This window comes from Pyrgilauda ruficollis, unplaced genomic scaffold, assembly GCF_017590135.1.
Source record: "Pyrgilauda ruficollis isolate IOZ18807 unplaced genomic scaffold, ASM1759013v1 scaffold41, whole genome shotgun sequence".
Classification (NCBI taxonomy): domain Eukaryota; kingdom Metazoa; phylum Chordata; class Aves; order Passeriformes; family Passeridae; genus Pyrgilauda; species Pyrgilauda ruficollis.
In genome coordinates, this window is record NW_024525601.1 from 7,108,263 (window position 1) to 7,128,465 (window position 20,203).

The 20,203-nt window shown below is 39.2% G+C and overlaps 1 protein-coding gene across 6 annotated transcripts in view; it reads right to left on the reverse strand.

Moving 5' to 3' along the window:
* Nucleotides 1-4,747: 4,747 nt before the first annotated feature.
* ROCK1 (Rho associated coiled-coil containing protein kinase 1) overlaps nt 4,748-20,203 on the reverse strand; it is an 84,061-nt gene continuing 68,605 nt past the window's right edge. For 4 of the 6 annotated variants that reach the window (XM_041477632.1, XM_041477634.1, XM_041477635.1 and 1 more), the window contains 7 exons: nt 16,879-16,949; nt 13,048-13,136; nt 11,850-11,928; nt 11,471-11,732; nt 10,432-10,639; nt 7,061-7,102; nt 4,748-6,254 (listed from right to left, as the gene is read on the reverse strand). In XM_041477632.1, coding sequence (XP_041333566.1) covers nt 7,075-7,102; nt 10,432-10,639; nt 11,471-11,732; nt 11,850-11,928; nt 13,048-13,136; nt 16,879-16,949 — 737 coding nt within the window. In that variant the 3' untranslated portion in view covers nt 4,748-6,254; nt 7,061-7,074. Of the gene's footprint in view, nt 6,255-7,060; nt 7,103-10,431; nt 10,640-11,470; nt 11,733-11,849; nt 11,929-13,047; nt 13,137-16,878; nt 16,950-17,454; nt 17,504-20,203 lie in introns of those variants that run through there. The other 2 variants (XM_041477633.1, XR_005955980.1) reach the window with 2 other exon arrangements.

Below are 20,203 nucleotides of genomic sequence, written 5' to 3' on the forward strand. Positions count from 1 at the left end.
GACAGGAGCATCTCTGTCACGATGACACGCTGAGAGCTGGGCCTGTTCAGCCTCGAGGAGAGGACCAAGAGGGGCCCTCATCAATGTGTATAAACATCTGAAGGGAGGATGGAGCCGGGCTCTCCTCGGTGGTCACAAGCAATAGGGCAAGAGGCAACTAGTGGCAGCTAGTGTACAGAAAATTCCACCTGAACACAAGATGAATGTCCTTATTGTGTGGGTGACCCTGCACTGGAACAGGTTTCACAGACAGTTGTGGAGTCTTTCTCACTGGAGATATTCAAGAGCCACCTGGATGCAATTCTGTGCAATGTGCTTCAGGATGACTCTGCCTGAAAAGGGAGGTTGGATGAGATTGGGGTTGGAGGCTGGACCCACTGTGCTCCCTCCCAGCCTGACCCATTCTGTGACTGCGATTCTGTGAGAGCTGAGCTGGGCTTTTGCACCCCCAGGGGTCTGCCCAAAAGCTGTGATTGCACAAGGCAGGGGAAGGGAGGCAGAAACAACAAAAAGCCTCTTGTGGATTAAATAGGTTTGGTTTATAGGAAATGGTGAAATAGGAGCTAAAATTATCAACAGAATTGGGAGGAGAGGAGTAATCAACCAGCAATGTTTTTTAGGCTCAGTGATAGATAAGGAGCACTGAAGGATGGGTGTGATGGCAACAGCCAGGAGCCTTCAATATGATAAACCCCAAGTCGTAAACATTGAAACCAGTAGACATGGAGACCTGAATCTCAACTGCTTCTACAAACACTCTTGGTATTTGGATGTGGTTAAAGAAACCCGAGCAGTACATTAAGCTATAAGGGAGAGAATGAAACAAGAGAGAAGCATCCCTTCCTTGGACCCCTCCTAACTTGCACCTCCAGAAACCCAGCGCTCCTCTGCAGCTTCACAGCTGCAGCTGTGAAGAGCTTCTGGCACAGCTTATACCGCTCTCTGGTTGTTGGTGTGTGCACTTCTGGCCATGCTTTTGCCAAAGAACTGATATCCTAAACAAGAAGGATCTTTTCCTTGCTGTCCCCCAAATGTGATTTTCAGTTCCAAACAGTAGAAAAATGAAATATAAAATAGCCATAGAAATAACCCAGGGTTTGAATGTAAGCCTTAAGGTGAAAGGCTTAGACATTTCTGTCTTTTCAGTTTGTCATGGAGAAGAACAGCAAAAGCTCATTTTATTGTCCAGTGTAGGCTCCTAGATGGGACAAGGAGTTTTGGGGCAGCAAGGATTACATTTCACAGAGAAGCTTCAAAGGGTGTTATGGTGAAATTTTGCTGCATTATCCTGGATCTTGAATGAAGTTTACAATTACTGAAGCGATTTAATTGTTAAAATTGACCAGCAAATGTGATGAATATTTTGTTACTTGGACTTGCTGGAAGAAGCTTTCTAGAAAAGCTTTGATCCAGCTCTAGGGCGAGATCCTGCAGACCACCTATTCAAGAGACAGCAGATCCCAGCTGCCTGCCTGTGAATTTACGTGGGGGATAACTCCAGCTGAATGTTTTGCTCTTTATACCAAAAGTGATATACGTAGAGTCACTTGTACTTGTGCCAGCTAAATGGAAGTGGAATGCTCTATGTTCTGAAGCTGCACTGAATCCTTCCCTTATGAGAAACCCTTAGCTGTGACTGCTCAGGCAGTCACAGACCATGCATTTCCAGAATTTGGGAAAGGCACTAGAGGGTGCTGTGCTGAAGGAGAAGAAACGGGATTTGTATCAGCAGGAAAAACCATCCCAACCTCTGCAAGGTGGAGAACGACTATGTCCCTCTTCTTTCCTCCGACACCATGTAGGCCTCTTCCTGCAGTAACAGCCGTGTCCCTTTTTCCTAAAGGAGGGGATCAACAGGTGCTGGTTTTCCTGTATCTTACACAAAGTGACATAAGGAGTGTTGCCATCAGGTGACAAAGAGTGCAGCCTGATGTATAAATATGAATTTGATGACATTAAAATTGTAAAAGATTGGTTGAGCATTATTAAATGCATCTTTTTTCTTAGTAAAGACAGCCCCCAGGGGAACCTTGGGTAGGGGCATGGGGACACTAGAAGTGTCCCCTGGCTGTGTCTCTGTGGCCTGTGACATCCTGAGCTGGTTGGATACAGGCCAGCTTGGATCCAAAAGCTGGGGCTGTGTCATCAGCACTGTAGTGCACGTAGGCCAACAGGCCTGGCAGGATTTATGAGTGCTGGAGGATGGCTCAGAGCAAGTCCAGATCTGTTTAGAAAAGGTTTTAAATGCTGTGGAAGCTCCCGTGGTCTGGTTCTGAGTAGCACAAGTGATAGGTGAACCCTCAGACAAGCAGGTGCTGCGATACAGCAGAAGGTGTGGGGAAGGAAACCAAACCCCTTGAGAAGACATGCTTTAGGCATCTGTGTGATGCCTGGGACAGAACAAAGATTCTCTTTAAGTAACAGACATTCAGGACTCAAAATACTGCATTTACATTTCTTGTTTCTCTAAAGGTCAAGATGAGTTACCCTCACTCAATACATTGGCAGGTGCACTTATTAATATATATTTTGTTTTCTGCGGGGAACACAATGTTCTTGGGAACCTGTCTACCACAGAATGGTTTGGGTTGGAAGGGACCGTGGGCAGGGATGCCGTTTACTAGATCATAGTGCCCAGGGCCCCATCCAACTTGGCCTTGAACACTTAGGGAAAGGAGGCAGCCACTCTCCAGTGGATCTTCTACAGATCTTCAGTAAAGAAAATGTAGCAATTCAGGAGATGTTTAGGGTACCAACACCCCCACCCCCCCAAATTTTTGTGTTACATCTTCCATTCCAGCAATTTTCAAACGTTTTACATTCTGAGTCACAAGTGTAGATCAAAGGGAAGGAACAAGAATAAAACTCTACCTGCACTTTTTTTTAATGTTTGTAATTAGTACATTAGAAAAATCCCAGCAGAGTTCACGAGCTCAGAGGGAAGCTCAGCTGCTGCTCCCTCTACTCACTGCACAATTCCCAATTTGCTTCTGACTACAGCCTCAGTGGCTACAGTAGGAAAATCCCACCTTTGGAGGAGGCTGTATCCTTTATTACCAGGCTGTTTTGCTACAGTTAGCTACTCTTTCCAGTTTCTTTCCTGTTGCCTTCAGCAGGAATAGGGAGGCTTGAAGAGAGAATCAGATTTTTCGCCTTCTGCCACTGTCAGTGAACCTAACACAGTCATAAAAAAGTGAAAAGGTGGAGCCAAATAAAAAAAAAAAATAAAGATCATGTAAGAATCTGAACTTTCTGATTTCTCAAGCAGCTTGTAAAACTACAGCTTCGCCAGCATAAAGGCAGCCAGGGTGATTTATGCTGGCTCTTCACAGCTTACATGTTTCATACCTCTTGATGATTTTCAGTTGAGATGGTATGCATTACTTTTCCTAACAGTAGAAACATTTGGCTGCTTTTTTTATTCAAAGTGTAGCTATTCCTGTACATAGGCACCTTGCTTACAGTAAACAAGTGCCAACATCAGTGTACACACAAACTGTAATTTGCACGTCTAGACTTTATTATTACAGCATTTTAGTTGCAATTTATCCAGACACACAAGTCAATGTAATTTTACACTTCATTATGTCTGCTGCTGCTTCCCCAAGCAAAATCAGCATTAAAAAAAAAACCTGCCTAACTTCAGCATTACTGAAAAACTCTGGAAATGACAGTAGGTGCCAGTCTATAGTGCAAAAACCATTTTTCCACAATCCCTCTTCTCACTAGTCACTAGCTATTCATAACAGGGCTTATGCTGTTTTTCAGATTAATGAAATATGAAATTACAAGATACTACTATTTATTAATAAATTACTCAAAAGATTTTGAGCCTGCAGAGGTAGCTAGTTACACATAAAGGAAAGCAGAAAAGCAATCCACAACCTAATCTGAGTCTGGAGAGACCACAAGCCTTTCCAACTGCTCCAAATTTCCTATTATAATGGATATATTTAAGTAAGATATGTTTGATCATCTTACTATATTTTCCCTTCCCAGTAGGTGACAGGAGATTAAAGCAGATCATAATTATCCCTTATATTGCTTGACAAGCTCACCATCAGTGTGACTGGTGATCTGGAATGTTGTCTTCAGTGTGCTCCACCACAGCTTTGATGCTGCTGACATTTCAGATACAGCAAGCTCAACACAGAGGAACTCGCTGAAGTTACATCAGTGGCTTCTCTTTATCTGCACTTCCCAGCTCTGTGACCTTCAAAGGACATACAGTCATTCACATGTCATTTGGCCTTACTGCTCTATTGTTCTGCAGGCCTTGGTGGATTTCCCAGGGAGATTTATGGACAGCTAGCTTCATGGGATGTACATGGCTGTTCCAAAAAAGCCCAAACAAGCCTAATGCCAAAACCCCACACCAACAAAAACTGCTTTGTCTTTTGAACAGTGTTCCCTCCCACAAATGAGTGGATTTTCTGAAACTCCAAACCTGCATCATGAAGGCCAATCACAATGAATGCAATCACAAGGCCAGCTCAGGATGGCGGTTGAATAATAAATACAAATTAGGCTACTACAGCAGGCCATGAAAATAAGGAAATGAAAACATTATTTAATATGGTATTTACTTATTCATGAGGAATAGTAAAAGAAAAAAAATACCTTCCAGACTGCCCTGGGCATTATGATGCAAATCCACCTTGTACTTGGAACCTGTTGCAATGTCTGAATGCTTAGAAACATGTATAAGCTACAGTCAGGAGAAAACACCATGCCAGTCATTTTCAAATGGGTCTTTCCATAAATTACTTTATTTCTCATTAAATGAGCACAGAGTCATTACCATATTAATAACAGATATGTTTATTATTACATATCCATCAGTGCGGCTTTCAATACCACTTGAAACATGCAAATCGTCCTAAGGACGAATCAGTTTTCCAGTGCTTCTTATTTAATACACAACTGCAAAGCCATTATAAATTATTGAGGAGGTATTTGGTTAAGAAATAAAATAAAATAAAACCATACTGCCCATACCATGAATGTATTCCTGCTACAAAGCAAGAGTCTGACAGCATTTACTGAAATTCCTGAATTTTACCCAGAGCTTTGTGTCTTTTTTTTTTTCCTGCATTGCCTGCACATCTCCTGGCTTATGAACAAGAATCAGTCTTTCTTTGTAAGAGGAATTCTCACTCAAAGATTGTACTTAATTTAGGAATGCATCTAGCATCTACAATACTTCAACCAATTAAAGTTCAGTAAAAACTACTGATATGCAATAGTTTTTTAGAGGTTTCTTTTGCTTTGTTTTAGGTTTCTACATTTATCGACATGGCAATAATACAATTCTCTCAAATTAAGGCACTAAAAGAACAATGTAAAACCCAGTAAAAGTGTTCTAAGAATAATTTACAGTTCAAACAGTGCATATATTTCTTAAATGTTTGTTAACTTAATGTATGTTATCACTTAAAATTGTAAGGCAATACATTATACAGTAATAGAAATGATGTACCCCAAAATATGCTTCCAAACTCGGTGGTTCTTTTTACTGTTAGTTTCTAATGCCTCTAACAATAAAATAATTCAGTATGGCTTGGCAAAAATGCATAGATTAAAGGCAATTACTTGTTTTCCCCCCTTTACAAACCTGCTGCATCAGTATTTTGTAAAGCATAATGCAAAATATTTAACACTTTGATCCATTCCATAGTGGGTGGTTAGCATTAAGGCCGTAAAGAACTCTGCAGTGAAGGCACTGAAGTTCAAGTGATAAGGCTTCATTTTAAGCTAGTTCTGCAGTCTTCAAGAGCACAACTTAAGAGTCTTGAAAGCAATTGCAGTCCTTCTCACTGAGAAACCTTCCTCTCCTACTCCGTTTCATATGCTCATCTTGACATAAATATCCCCTTCACAGGGTTAACAGTCTTTTTCTTTCACTGGTACAAAGAAAGTTGGCTGCATTTCATTGTGACTGACAGGCTTTTTTGAAAAAATCCAAAAGGCAGCACCTTTTTTATATACCTAGCTAAGCTTTATTTGCTTTAACTTGCATTACATAGTAATAATTAATCTACTCTACCTTGAGGCAAACCCGCAATTAAACACCCTCAGCGTGCTTTTGTGCCAAAGCAAGGAGGAGACAGTAATAGCAATCTTAACCCTGAAGCCTGTGATAGTTATGTTGAAAGGAACAACAGCCCGTCTGCACTGCTCTGTGTGGTTAAAAAAAGCCCTGTTTCTCTGACTGCATCCCATGAGGTTCCATCAAGCACTGTACATGTGGTTAGCTGGAACAAAAAAGAAAATAGACAATTAATAACAAATAAAAAAATTAGCTTTGTAACACTAGTGCGTGTTTGCCAAAAGCCTCAGTGAAGAAAATACTTGATTTTAACAGACTTTTTTTCAATTGACAAGGTACAATACTAACATCATACCTACATCATCTTCCACAAACTGTTCTCAGTTTCAAACAACATTAAGCAAACACAGAGATCAGGCAGATGAAAATATTACTGCAGCTTTACAAGTAAGCAATTAAGAGCCAACAATCATGGGTGTATTCATGGCAAATGCAAGGTGATCCTCTTTCACTTGCAGGACAAGAAAAGGCTCTCTAGGCTAAGAGCACGCACATGCAGTTGCAGAGCTCATCTGATGCACAGGAATTTTGGCTGGTTGGTTGTTTTCCTCTTCAAACATGCATTAACTTGACCAAGTGCCCAAGTCCAAATGTATTAAAACAAAAGATCTCAGCTGTGCTAATACAATGTGAATAAATCAGCAGACTGGAAGCTATAAAGTGTAGGTTCTGATCTTGAAGCAGTACTGCAAATGCCAGCAAGTTCATCATGAAGTTCTGATTCACTGTCATTAGTGGTAAGTTATTAAAATGAGGAATAGAACTTAGGATGAACTTTTATATGTGAAGCTCCTTTCAAGGGGTCTGAGACACCTCTCCATGAAGTCAAGGAAGCACTGCCTACCGACTGCAAAGAAAGGTGGGTCAGACCCTGAATGAAATATACTGAAATGTCTTCAAGCATGTGTTCAAGTCTGTACCCATTCAGCAAAACAGTTAATGCCTGCTTACATGGTAGGACTCCATCACCGAGGGCAAGTTCTGCTATACTGTCTGACAAGAGAACAATTTTCAGGTACTCAGTAAAAGCCAGATACATATATCCCATAAAAATCATTGCTCCTTCTCTTATTCCCACACTTAGGTAAAGTGGTGAGGGAGGACGAGAACTGCAGGATACATGAGTCCATAGAGGCTGATACAACAACTGACTGCCTCCTGAGAGGAAAAGAGCCTGCTGCTCCTCTGCTTTATCACCTCCCTGACCCCAGCAGAGCATCCTCCTACTTACCTGTCCTCAGCTTTGGCAATCACTGCACTTCTCAGTGCACTGATCTAGTCACTAGCTTGGCACAGTTAGTCTACATTTTTTTGACAGTCGGGAAACTGAATTGTGTACCTTCATGGAAGGGTCCAAAATGGATCATTTCAAACTTATCTAGGATCCAAGGACAGAAAACAAAGAAAAGACAACAGAGGGGGAAAATCCTCCCCTTTAAGTAGGAACAGGCTGTCAAATGAGCTCAGCTACTGTGTTGAGCTACCAGTTAAGTGTTCAGTACATAAGCTATACTGTGAATTTATTTAATAAGCCAAATTTAAACACTGGTACATTAGAAGTGAATTTTCCTAAAAAATCCATTGCCTCTTCTTTTTAAACACACAGGACAGAATGTGTAGTGGTATCAGGGCATAGGCCGGGCATAGTCCATCACAGCAGTACTTGTCTAGTTCATAGATACAAAAAATTTGTCTGAGAAAACCACAAAAATGTCCACAGTGTAACTGCCAGAGTGAAGAGTTCCAACCTGGTCTTTTTTTAATGCTTCTCTGCACAGTGGAACTCTGAATCTTTTCACTGTTTGCTCACATTGCTCTGCAGGTGGCAGGCAGGCCCCAGTACACTCCAGTCTACACTCCAGTACCAGCTGTCTGATGAGGACAGAGTGTGTCACAAAGACACCCAGGGAGCTCCCTGAGCACCAGGGCGGTGCAAGGGCCCCCACCTGCCTCTTGCAGACATCATGACAGCATGATAGGCAGGAGCACACACACACCCCACACTCCTGCTGCTCAAGGGCTGTGCCTCTCTAAATGGCTTATGCTCAATAGGACTCTTTCTCCACAATCAATGACTATGAAGCATTAAAACAGAGTTTCTTACAATTAATTACATGTTCTAAGAAGCTCTGTCAGTATTTGATACCATCAAGAAGCAACATATCAGTTATGTCATCAAGTTCACTGATGGATTTGGGTCAGTCTAGAAGAGTAATGTAAATGTTAACTGTTTGATCTATGTCACAGCTTGTCAGATAAATTCAAGAAGCTAAAGAGGTAAGATACCATGCAGGTATTAACTTCTGCATTGACAGAAAACCTAAGAGCTTTATTTCTTCCTAAGAACCTGGAAGATCTCCTTGGGTGATGGAGAAAGGTATGAGCAGAGGTTGCACACCAGAGCAGCTGGAGAAAATGCAAGGCTACAGTATTTGGAACAGCTGATCTGACTTGACATCCACTTGTGCAAGACCATCACCATCACCCTTCCTCCTTTCGTTCTTGAGGCTCTCCCACAAACCTCTGTAACTTCTGAATCCAACAGAAAATCCCAAGCTTTTCTTGTGTGGATTTAGGATTGGATTGTTTTTGTTGTCATGCTTTGGATTTTTTGGCTTTCCTTTAGGCAAAACATTCCTGGATGAATTTTCTGCTGAAAAACAGATCAGTTCACTCTGGTGATCTGTGAAGCATGAACTGACTAAAGATAAAGCTCAGGAATGCGCAGCTGTCCTCCTTCTGGTGAGCTATTAGACTCATTGTATCTTTAGGATCTTAAAAAGAGAGCTTTAATAATGGTGTTTCTCTTTTTTTAAAGAACTTCCATTCCCTGCTTGTGCATTTCTGTGATTCTGTAACACTCTCAACAGGACAATGCTAACAGGATTAATAACAGCAATAGTCTGGGTATCTGATGTCCCCAAACATACCCATTCCTTTAAGAGTTACTGTAAACTTTCAAATACCCAAATCTGTTCCTTCTATAACAGATTAGCTGCACACTTATCCTTGCTAAAGGCAACTCCAAACCAGCACTTCTATTAAGACGGAGTGAAAAATAATCAATTAATTGGTTTAAGAAAATGGATTTTTCTCCCAAAAGAGGATGCATGAAAGCTGGTTATTACAGCTACCAGAGGACCTTGCGAGGATAAAATGGAGAGCATACTCAGAATGCAATTCAAAGAGGTTTTGGAAGAGAAAGTCTACAACTCTAAACATCCAAAGGTGAAATAAAGAAGTATAGGATTATCTTGAAGGCCTTCAAGAATGTATTAGGCCTTCATGAATATATTATGATCTCAAAACTGTGATCCCTGGGAGTGTTCAAGGCCAGGCTGGATGGGGCCCTGAGCATCCTGATCCACCCTGGCAGAGTGGGTTGGAACTAGATGATCTTCAAGGTCCCTTCCAACCCAAACCATTCTAGCATCACTTATGTTTTAGAATGGAAGTCTTGGGGACAAGAAAATCAATGCCCTTTTTGTCTTTCATATTTTTTCTCATCTGTTCCCTTCAAAGAGGATGTTTCATGATATACCTCATGTCTCCTTATATGCAAAAGTCTGCTTTTATTGCATTTCATGCCAGGAATGTTTGGTAGCCCTGCCAATCTGGGAACACTCTTTTCTTACTGAGACACTAGTTTCTATTCCATACTGTCAATCCATTTGGTTATTTGGGGAGAAAACAACACACATACTGGATCAGGAAGCTAATAAAGGTTAGAATCAGATTACAGCAACCTAAGCATTAAAAAAGTATATTTTACACCATGTCCTGGTTAATGCATAGGGTCACAAATAGTTTACAAAAACAACTGCTGGGATAGAAGACAACTGGGAATGAGTAAGCAGGGAGGAAGAACAGAATTAATACTTAACTAGCCTCACAACAAAAGAATTGGCCTAACAACAGACAGAATCTGTAAGTTTCTAATTTCAGCCCCATTTGCAGAAGACTTCTAGCATACACAAGCTCTGAGTCAATCCATGGATGGGATGACTGTGGATCACCCTTGCTGCTAAATACCTTTACAGACATATCCACTGAGCCTTGCCTTTAAACAGGAAAAAAACCCAGCTCCCTCCCAACCACTGGCAGGCCAGGTACCACCTCCATGGTACCTTTCCAAATGTGAAGAGCTGATAAATTTACCGTAGTAACAGGAGAATTCTGTTCCTTCCTTTGGGATTTGAGCAAAGATTTAGATCAGCACAGCCATAACTATGGAATTATTTCACAATTTCACATGGAATAGGACTAAAGACGGAAGGTGTTTTAGCCAAGAGGATCTGTAGTTTTTGTAGCTTATTTCTCACCTAGCTTTTCCAGAAGTATTTTTAACAACTTTTCGGAATGACTGGTTTGCTGAGGATCTTGTAGACAAAGTTCTAGGAGAAGCACGAACAAAAGTAGATGGTGGTGTCTTAGGGATCTTCTTTACTAAATGTGTCACCCACTTCTTCTGTTCATCTTGACAGGATGCCAACAAGAGCATATCTCTTGCTGTAGTTACATCATAACTCACTACAAGGAAAAAGGAGGAAGATGATACAGTGAAAACCCGGGCTCCTTTTCAAAGTAAGAGTTATGACACACCAACTGTGCCACTGGAATGAACAATGGCACCTATATACATTCTTGTATTGATTTGTTTATATATTTTTAGAAGACAACAAACAGTAGGGAGGATTATGAATACAATGTTTTTCACGATTTGCCATTCTGCATTAAGATTCTTGAGTCTAACATGAACATTTGAGAAATGAGAAAGTTACACTAATTACAGTTTTAATAACTGAAGAGTTGTGTGGGTGCCTTATGGCCAAGTTCCAGAGTACATACCCTGAATGCTCCACTTCACAGCAGCACAGAGGAGAAACTTTTACTCCAGTCTGTGAGGTAGCTGAAGAATCACTCTGCAAGGTCTCAGCAGAGCCTGCTAATGCAGCCACTGCAATTGTTCCTGCCACAGGTATGAGTGCAGAGGGAATGGTGAGGGCACCAAGGAGCTGCCCAATACCTAGAGGCATAAACCTCTAGGGAACCTTGTGCTCTCAAGGCCCTCAGCAGAGCTCCATCAGGTACACCACAATCCTCCCTACAGAGATTTGCCACAGCTGCCTGTTCATAAACAGTGTAACAGACTATTGCTTTAGTAGCAACTTCCACATCTAAAGTCATGGAACTTCAGTTTTAAGTTTTAATTTTAAACTGAAGAGCTTTTATTCACCTCCAGTGAATAAGCACTTCAGTTAATTTTAAAATTAAACTGAAGTGCTTATTTGCCTCCAGTAGTTCAGCAGGTTTAGCTTAACCACATGGAGAATACAGAACAGAAAAGAACCATGAGTATACCTTTGCATGGTGCAATTAATTCCTCCTTTTTATCCAAGTGGTCTCTGTGGCACTTCACATGGCATCTTCGACATTCTAGGGCAGCAGGGGGTTTAAAGACGTGCCAGAGAGGTTTGGCACAGGCCTCACAGTTGGCTGGAAAGTGGTATAATGTGGGAATAAATTCATGGCCTTTGTGATTTAGAAAATTTGTCTTCTCCGCCGGCTGTACTGGTTCTACCTCCAAATCCTTCCTGCATTCCCCCTCATTAGCATAGAGAATCTGAAAAAGAACACTGCTGTGTTATTGTTGAAGCACTAAGTACTTTTATATCCTTTCCAAAGAAGCTACCACTCTTACAAGAGAGTCGAATTGACAGGAGAATATACTTCTTTTTACCTGGAATATTTTAGGAATTTCTTCAGTTTCAGCTCTATATACATCTCCTTGAGTTACAGGCCGGACATGAAACAGCTTACTAGATTAGGAGAAACATGAATCAGAAAATGCTAAAAAGTTATGTATGGTTCAGAACAATTATCAAACTACTTTGAATTTCTTAGAAATTATGCAAGCAACACGACCTACTTCAACACTGCAATATGATTTTGGGAACTAATTCATAAACCATACAGATTTTGTCTACCCACATAAGACCAAAATATTTCACAGCATGGAAAGAGGGTTATCTTACAATGGATTCAAGATCCATCATGATAAATTTACTTAAGATAAAGGCTTTCAAATACTTCCTCAAAACACTATTAACATTATTGCTAGAAAAGCTTAGTGAAAACCTGGATGAAAGTAACCATATTAAGTAGAATACTATCCAGTAGTTTTTTTACTAAATCATGTTATGGCTTGATGAACAATCTGTGCAGAAACATCACAAAAGGAAATCTGGGGCACCAGCTGTTGAAAAAACTATTTAAATTGGAACAAACATCATGTGGGTCAAGACTCTAAGTCCACCTCTCCCAAGATCCTGTTTTCAGCCGTGGCTGTAGCAGGTATTTATGAAAAGAGAGTACAAAACAGTTCTAAGAGAAAATAACTCTTTTCCTGGTTATGAGCAATTGGCAGCTGAAGCACTTCCTGAGTCTGAGAGTTGTTCCAGACCACTGTATTTGTTAGTTCCTGATACATCTATTCATGAATTCTAAAACCATTTTTCAATTACTATTCTGTAAGATCCCATAATGTCAATCAGCTGTTCAAACATCACAGTCATGTACCAATGAGGGGCTTCAGTGATATTTGATACAATTTTCCTCATGTATAACCAATGTAAAGGAACCACAATTAATTTACCACTTTAAACAGAAAACAGCTGGAAAAGTTAGAAATGCTTTGGACTACAACAGCAATGATCCTTTCTCTTTTTCTCTAACTTATAGCCATCATAGGACAAAGAGCAAGTACTGTCAAAGTTCTGTTAATGGTAAAATACAGATAGACATTTTTCCAACTAGCATGGGAAATTAAAAATTATTTATGGTATTTTTATTTTAAACGTCTGGATTTGCTATCTGCTATTTCACACACAACACTCTTCTGTCAACTTGTATCCAAAACTAACAATGACTTTACTTACTCTATATCTAGTACCATGGATGGATTAGACTGGTCCTTGTCTTTTTCATCATTGTAGAACAGTATCTTTTTACTGCTCACCACCACATACTGTGGAAAGAAAGGGTAAAACAGTTGAAATCACATTTTAAAAAGCATTTATTTATTCTAATATACTCCCACATGCACATAAAAAGCCAGAGTAAATGAAAGGTTTCAAATTAATATCAGGAGATATTCAAATCATCCTGAAGGCAGCTATACTACAGACAGCTCTGCAGTGATACAGTTGCAGTTGACTGCATTGTCCCTGGATCACTCTAAAATGCTTGTGATGACTCTGCAAGTCCATCTGTACACAAACTCACAAATTTCAGCTGCTACTAGCAGGTCACTAGGAAATTTACTGTATCGCTGAGAGTGACACAAAGCAAAAGCTATCACTTATTGATAATGTAAAAAAACTTCTCTAGTTCTACAGGCCTGCAGGACTCACTGGTACTTCACACCAAACTGCTGGTAGGCTAAAACAGAGTCCTATGGCTCCTACTATTTCCTACACCTCCAATTTAATAGACTGGTAAAATAAAGAGCCAAAATGAATCAGCAGAAACAGAGGTCTGGTGCCAATGAATACACTGAGATAGCTAAGATCAAACACCTCTAACCTAAGCACATCCCAGTAAGTTCAAGACTGGTATTCACTGCCTGCTGCTCTTCACTGGGAGTTGCTAGTCTAACATATTTGCTGGAGCTGTCCACAAGCATAAACTCAGTGACAGCTGTGGCTGTTCCCTCCCCTGCAGTTTCAAATGTTTTAGAAGGAACTGTAAGATATAAGACACTAAGGACGATTAAAAGGAGGCAAACTGGCAGCTCTGTCTACACTGATCTCCAGATTCACATATAATATAACCCAGAAGAACAGAAAAGCATGAGAGTGAATGCACCAATAGCTCATCTTGAATCCAAGTACTGGCAGGTAACTGGATGGGTTTCTGCACAATGGAGATACTGATAATTTGAATAAATGCCTACTCCTTCTACAAAGGGAGGTTTCAACCTCATTTTACATAGCACTTGAAGCTGACCTCAAAACCTGAGTATGAAAGTCACCTTAAGTTTATACAACAGCATTTTTAAAATGTGCTGTGCAAGGTGTGAGCTACAGTTGTAAATCTCAGTTACTGAAATGCACCTATAAAAAGCCATGAAAAGGCATTTTGCCACAACTCCTTAATAGAAAGCCTGATCAGTTTGAGTAAGTACTAAATGTGAGCCTCCTGTGATTTTTCCCATTGAAGAAAAAGACTGTACTTCAATTCCTTTATCCACTCCAATAGAAAACTAATGCCTTTTTCATCTTTGAAGCGTGCACCTTTGCCTTTCAGAGATAAGAGCAAGCCCTTCAGAGAACAACTATCACAAATGCAAATTCTGACTGTAAAGGGATTCAATTATCACACTATATATAAACCTTGGTGAAAGAACAATGTAACCTTACAAAAAAAGTTATGTACAACAGTGTCAATATCCTGTTGTGAATATATTAAAAAATCTACTGACAGTAGTTCTCTTTTACAGTGGATATTATATTTTTGAAGGATATTATATCATCCTTATTTGGGATGAAATGAAGCTCTATACAAAAATAAGGATAACCCATTTCAATGTTAGCTTTAGGTATAACTGAAGTGTTTATTCTCAAGTAAGTTTTCCACACTCATCCCTTCCTAACTTAAGCTAAATAACTCAGAGGGCATCGGACAAAAACATCAGTGCTACTGACATTTGAGTCTGAAATGCAGCAGCTCAAGTTGTAACAACTCAGGCATCAATCCAATTACACTCCTAATATGATTTTGCTTTTTCTTTAATTTAATCTGGACATGCCTATCTTTGAGGTTGCATATACCTCCCACTTTCACAAAAACTGCAGTAGAATTAGGAAGAGAAGCACCTGAGGAGGCTGACCACCTGCCAGCTTGTTTCAGCTACAACAGTAGCTGAAACAAGTCCAGTTCAGCCAACAGAATGCACATGAGTTACCATAGTCCCTCACTACTGTGTCTCACTGATATGAACCTCAGCTAGTTAAGGAACCTTATCAGTACAATTTATTTCATGACTGAGCCATCCATCTGCAGCTCAAATTCTTCCAAAGTGTGAGCGCATTCAAACTAGGGAAGTGTTGGAAAGGAATGGATTAGCTGCCTAAAATATCTTGAGGCAAGTAAATATGCCTATACTGAGCATGCCTGAAGAAATTCTGATAGATAGTCTTTCACTGGAGAAGCTGCATTTATCAGGAGTTTAAAATTTCATTTGTCAGAGAATGCAAAAATAATCTCCATTTTTACAAAACAACCACAAAAGGGTACTTAGAAGCATTCTGTGAGAAAAATTACACAGTATTTTATATAATCCAGAAGAGAACAAAGCTACCTGATTTGTGCCAGGCACCATCAATTCTATAACAAGAGGATTCAAGCAGCCTTAGCAATCAAACAGAACTACAGGAAGCATCTGCCATTTGGTTTTGTTCCTGGTGGTGAACACTTTTTTGGTAGGTAAAGCACCTTCTCTTTCTGTATATTTTTGCTATTAACATTGCTGGTTTTATTGTGCTTGCCTTAGTCTTGCTTTGTGCTTTCAGTAAACTGTTAACTCAACCCATAAATTCTGCTTTTGTTCCTCCTTCACCCGAAGGGGTGGGGGGAAGGTGACTGGCCATTAGTTGAAATAGGGCAGAACTTATCACTCACTCCCAGCAAGCCAGAACAGGCGGTGGTTTTAACTTACAGACAAATCACCAAGGTCTGATATTGATGTACAAATAGGCAGGTCTGGAACTCAAACACTTGGAGTGTTTAAAGAAATCCATGGAAGCCCATTGAAAATAGCAGTACTTCAAAGAAAGAGTACAGCAGTTAAAGACCCACCACAAACCCTCAAGTGCTTCTCTGACAGGAATGAATGCCTTCTCCCTTAAATTTTATAGGAATCTATTCCAGTTGTAGTAGAATGTGAATATAAATAGGAGCATTTGAGAAATACCTTTCAACAAGAATCAGAAAGTTACTTCAAAAGTAAACCCTAATAACTCAGCAATTCCCAGTAGCAGTCTTTGAATATAAGGAACATGAAGGAAAAGAAACTGTTTAATACAATTAGCTTTTAAAATTTAAAAAAATTCTAGAGACCATGTTCACTTTTGTTTTTAGTTGTACTAAAAGATGATCAAAGGGGGAAAGTGAAAAGCCAGAAAAGACAATCAGAAATTGGTTCCAAGTATCTCAATTTGAACATCAGATGTTTCAAAGAAACAGATCATAGCCTTTGCAGAGGCAAAACAAAAGACTGCTTTGTTTGGAGTGGGAATTCTGGCACAGAGATCCTGTTTCTGAGAATAAATCAGTTATTTTTAAGAGAAACGGATCATTTTAAAGGTAAGGGAGACAGAAACCTCCTTGGAAATCATGTGTAGCAAGTTAGAGTGTGATGCACTCATCCATGACCTTCAGTACATTTAAGTGTGGTATTCCCTATTCTCTGCTGCCAAGTTGCACAAAGAGGTTCTTTTTCAGTGACAGAATTACTCAAAGAAGAAAAGTGATTTTAATGGTCCCAAGATGCTCACTGTAAAGCATTTGTAAATATGCACGATGTCATTACTAAAGGTTTCATACTGAACTTGAATTTTCTTGAGGATTTTTCTTCAATAATGTACATACACTAAATTACTCTTAATTATCTTGTTTGTTTCTTAAATACAAGTTGTAAAACCAATTCACCACATGCCTAGAAACTTTTCCAAGGAAACTGAGGAAGAAAGGAAAAAAGGCATCTGTACCTGTTTCTTCCAGCCATGCCGCCTTATATTTCCTTTGTTTGGTACTGAAAGCCAACCTTCAAGTCTTGATTCTGGTTTTAAAAAATGCATATTTAATAATTTTGTGTATTTATAATAATAAAGCAGAATAGCACAAAAGCAAACTACTACTAGAAAGGAAGATGTACTACATGCAGTAATGGGCAATTACCTATTCAGCAAAGCAGAATAAAAAGCACAGCTAAATAAAATGAAGATATAAGCATTTAATTCATGCTTCATCACAAGCCAATATCTGATTACACAGTTACTGCACAATAAAAGTAAAGCTGTTTTCCTTGATGCCAATATCCAACATTGTATGTAAATAGTTTGCAAAGAGCCAGGCAGGAAAGACTTTGCTTTGAAAATATATTACAGTATAAATTAAGAGATTTTCAATGTAAACATAATTTAACATTCAGAGGGGCTGTATGAAAATATTCAGCAGGAAGATGCAGGAAGTAAAATAAATCAGATCCACATTTTCCACAGGAAACAAAAAAAGGAGAGAGTGCACAAGAGCAAGCAAAGCTACATGGGTGTCCCATTACTCACAGAAGATAAGCATAGAAGATAATTAAATAAGGAATGCAGGAAGAATCAACTAGATATAAAGAATAAGAGACAAGTGTTTTACTCAAATTTTCAGTGAAAAATTATCCAAAGAGAAATGTAATATCCTATTTTCCCACCATGAAACTACTGAAATAATTTAGCATGATACAAAAAAAGGGACAGGAAAGCCATAGAAAAATTAGCATTTTGCCTAATGTTGATTTAGAAAGCCCTTCCAGCTAACTGAGAGTGGGTTCTAAAATTTAAAATTATGAAGCCAGGTAATAGTTGCACTGAAAACTTCAAAAATATTAAGTTAAAATTTTCTGAAACATTCTCCACAACTATTTATGTCCTGAGGAACTACTGGTTTCTTTTGTCCTATTACTCTATGTGAGGTGTATCCCAGCAAGTTCTGAAATGCATTCAAATGCATAAAAGTTCTTGTCCATATGCTTTGCTATATAGAATTACAATGGCACTGACAGCCTAGCAATCATTAAAATTAGGCATGTAAAAGCCCTTCCCACATTAGCCTTACAGCAGACAATATTTAGAAATGGACTACACTTAGAAATATGGAATCATTTCCCACATTTCTCCACACAGAATAGCTTCAAAATACTGGAGGGCCACTGAAGTACTGGTATGAACTGGAAGTAAAGCATGTTAGCAGAACTCATTCCTGTAAGAAAACTTCCCAGAAAAATTAAGGAAATTTGTACCTCCCTGCCTTCTCACATCTGCATAAGAACTGTGGGGACTGGGGGTGTAGGGATCCCCACATCCCTAACCCTAACCCCTCTGCTATCCCAGACTCTCCCTGATTATAGGCACTCAGTAGCTTTGGAAAAGAAAACCTATTTCCTCCATGTCTACAGGCCTCACAGATATATTTACCTTGTTTTGAATACTTTGATTAATTTTTACATTAAAAGAAGATTCTTCCACTTTTAGAAATTATAGAAACATCCTAAAACTCAGATTTTCATTGCAAAACAAAATGATGAATTGCTAATAAAAAACAAAGTATATGGGAAACTGTTGTTCAAAAGTAATATAGGATGGGTGACTTGTTAAAAAAAAAAGAAAAAAGCTTCAGTTGAAATTATGGCATATGAAAATCTGGAAAGATCCAATGATGATGAATTTTAAAAGATACTTGTAGGGACAGTACAAGTTTTTCTAGGTTCCCTTCTATTTCAGCACGTTCTGAAAACAATTTCAAAAGAAGTAGGAAGTAAATGAGGTATTTCAAATGAATCCGTTGACATTCTTTTCTGTCTACTACAAATCTATTTAGGGAGCAAATTCTATTTGAATGAGAGACAGTTTCTGAGCTGTGAATAACATCTTGCAATTGAAAGTAACATACTCCTTTTCAACAAAGCTAAAATTCGTCTGGAACCAAATGTACTCTTGAAAGGGTAGATGAACTCTTTCATTCCAACCTCGCCACAAAGGTTCCTCTCAAGTAATATTTATAGTGCATTTTCTTTTCTCTTAACAGACTCAGCATAACTGCAAACGCTCATCTGGCCATTTCACAAATATTTGATCCAGAAGACTAATATTTATGAGTGTTCTGATTAAGTAATTAAGAAAATATGGGCTATCTAGACTAAAAAAAAAAAGAATCTTCCATTCCTGTCTTTAAAAATAGGCTCAAAACTATTGCCTGACAACTTTGCTGTATTTTGGAAAGAATACCAGAATTGATACCTAGTATTTGCAATGCAGAAAGTCTAAGATAGGCCTCAAAAATATCTGACGGCTAGCTGGATCTGAAGAGGAGATGAATAAAGAATTCCATCAAGATCTTGTAGTTATCTCTGAATATATTTAAATGTAGATTTGCATTCCAAACGTCTTCATGGCTAGTATCCAGGATTCATAGGGAGTCAGTACAATAAGAGTGCGACTTCAATAAAATCACACAAGACAACCATGACTGTACTGCTTTATGAGACTTTTTGTTGCTCTGGAGCTAAGTAATGTGGGTGCTTTCATGAACAGCAGAGCATCTCTTTCCAATGCTCAAGAATTCCTACTCCTAAGAGTCATCCACAGCAACCAAAAACCTGGAGATACCATCTTGCTAATTCTTCCCATTCTTCTGGCTTGGATTTTTCCTTCTGCAGACTGTCCTACTATAATTTCATGTGGATTTCACCAAGGATTTCTGACTGGATCTTGCTTTGGGCTTTATTCAGGCTGCTTCAGGAAGTCCTGAGTCCAATGAAACTGCCGGCTTAAATGCTCCACGCATTTATTATTCCATCCTATCTTTGTGCAAAACACGACAACATATGCTGTAAAATATTATGTGCTGCAGTTAAACCTGTAGGGCAGCTGAATTGTTTAAATGATCTTGCCAATCAGATAAAAACAAGCAATTCACAACAGGTTAAGTGCCCTGTAACAATTAGGAGAAAAAAACCTTCACGTTCCTGATTATGCTCCGTCTTGGCAAAAAAGAATTCTGTTTACAATCATGAAAGTATAAAGACAGCCTAAGTCCAGCCAGGAGGAAGAGGCATTCCAAAGGCACAATTTAAAAGCAAATACCTCAGTTGTTTCAGCAAGGACTCTGTTAACACTGGGGACACCAACTGAGATATGAGCTGCTATCTGAATCAATGATCAGGAGTGAGAGCTACAAAACACGCCTAGAATTGAATACAAGGAAAAACCTTCATCCACATAACGATCTTTCCCATGTGAGTGAGCAAGAGACTGAGAATAGCCT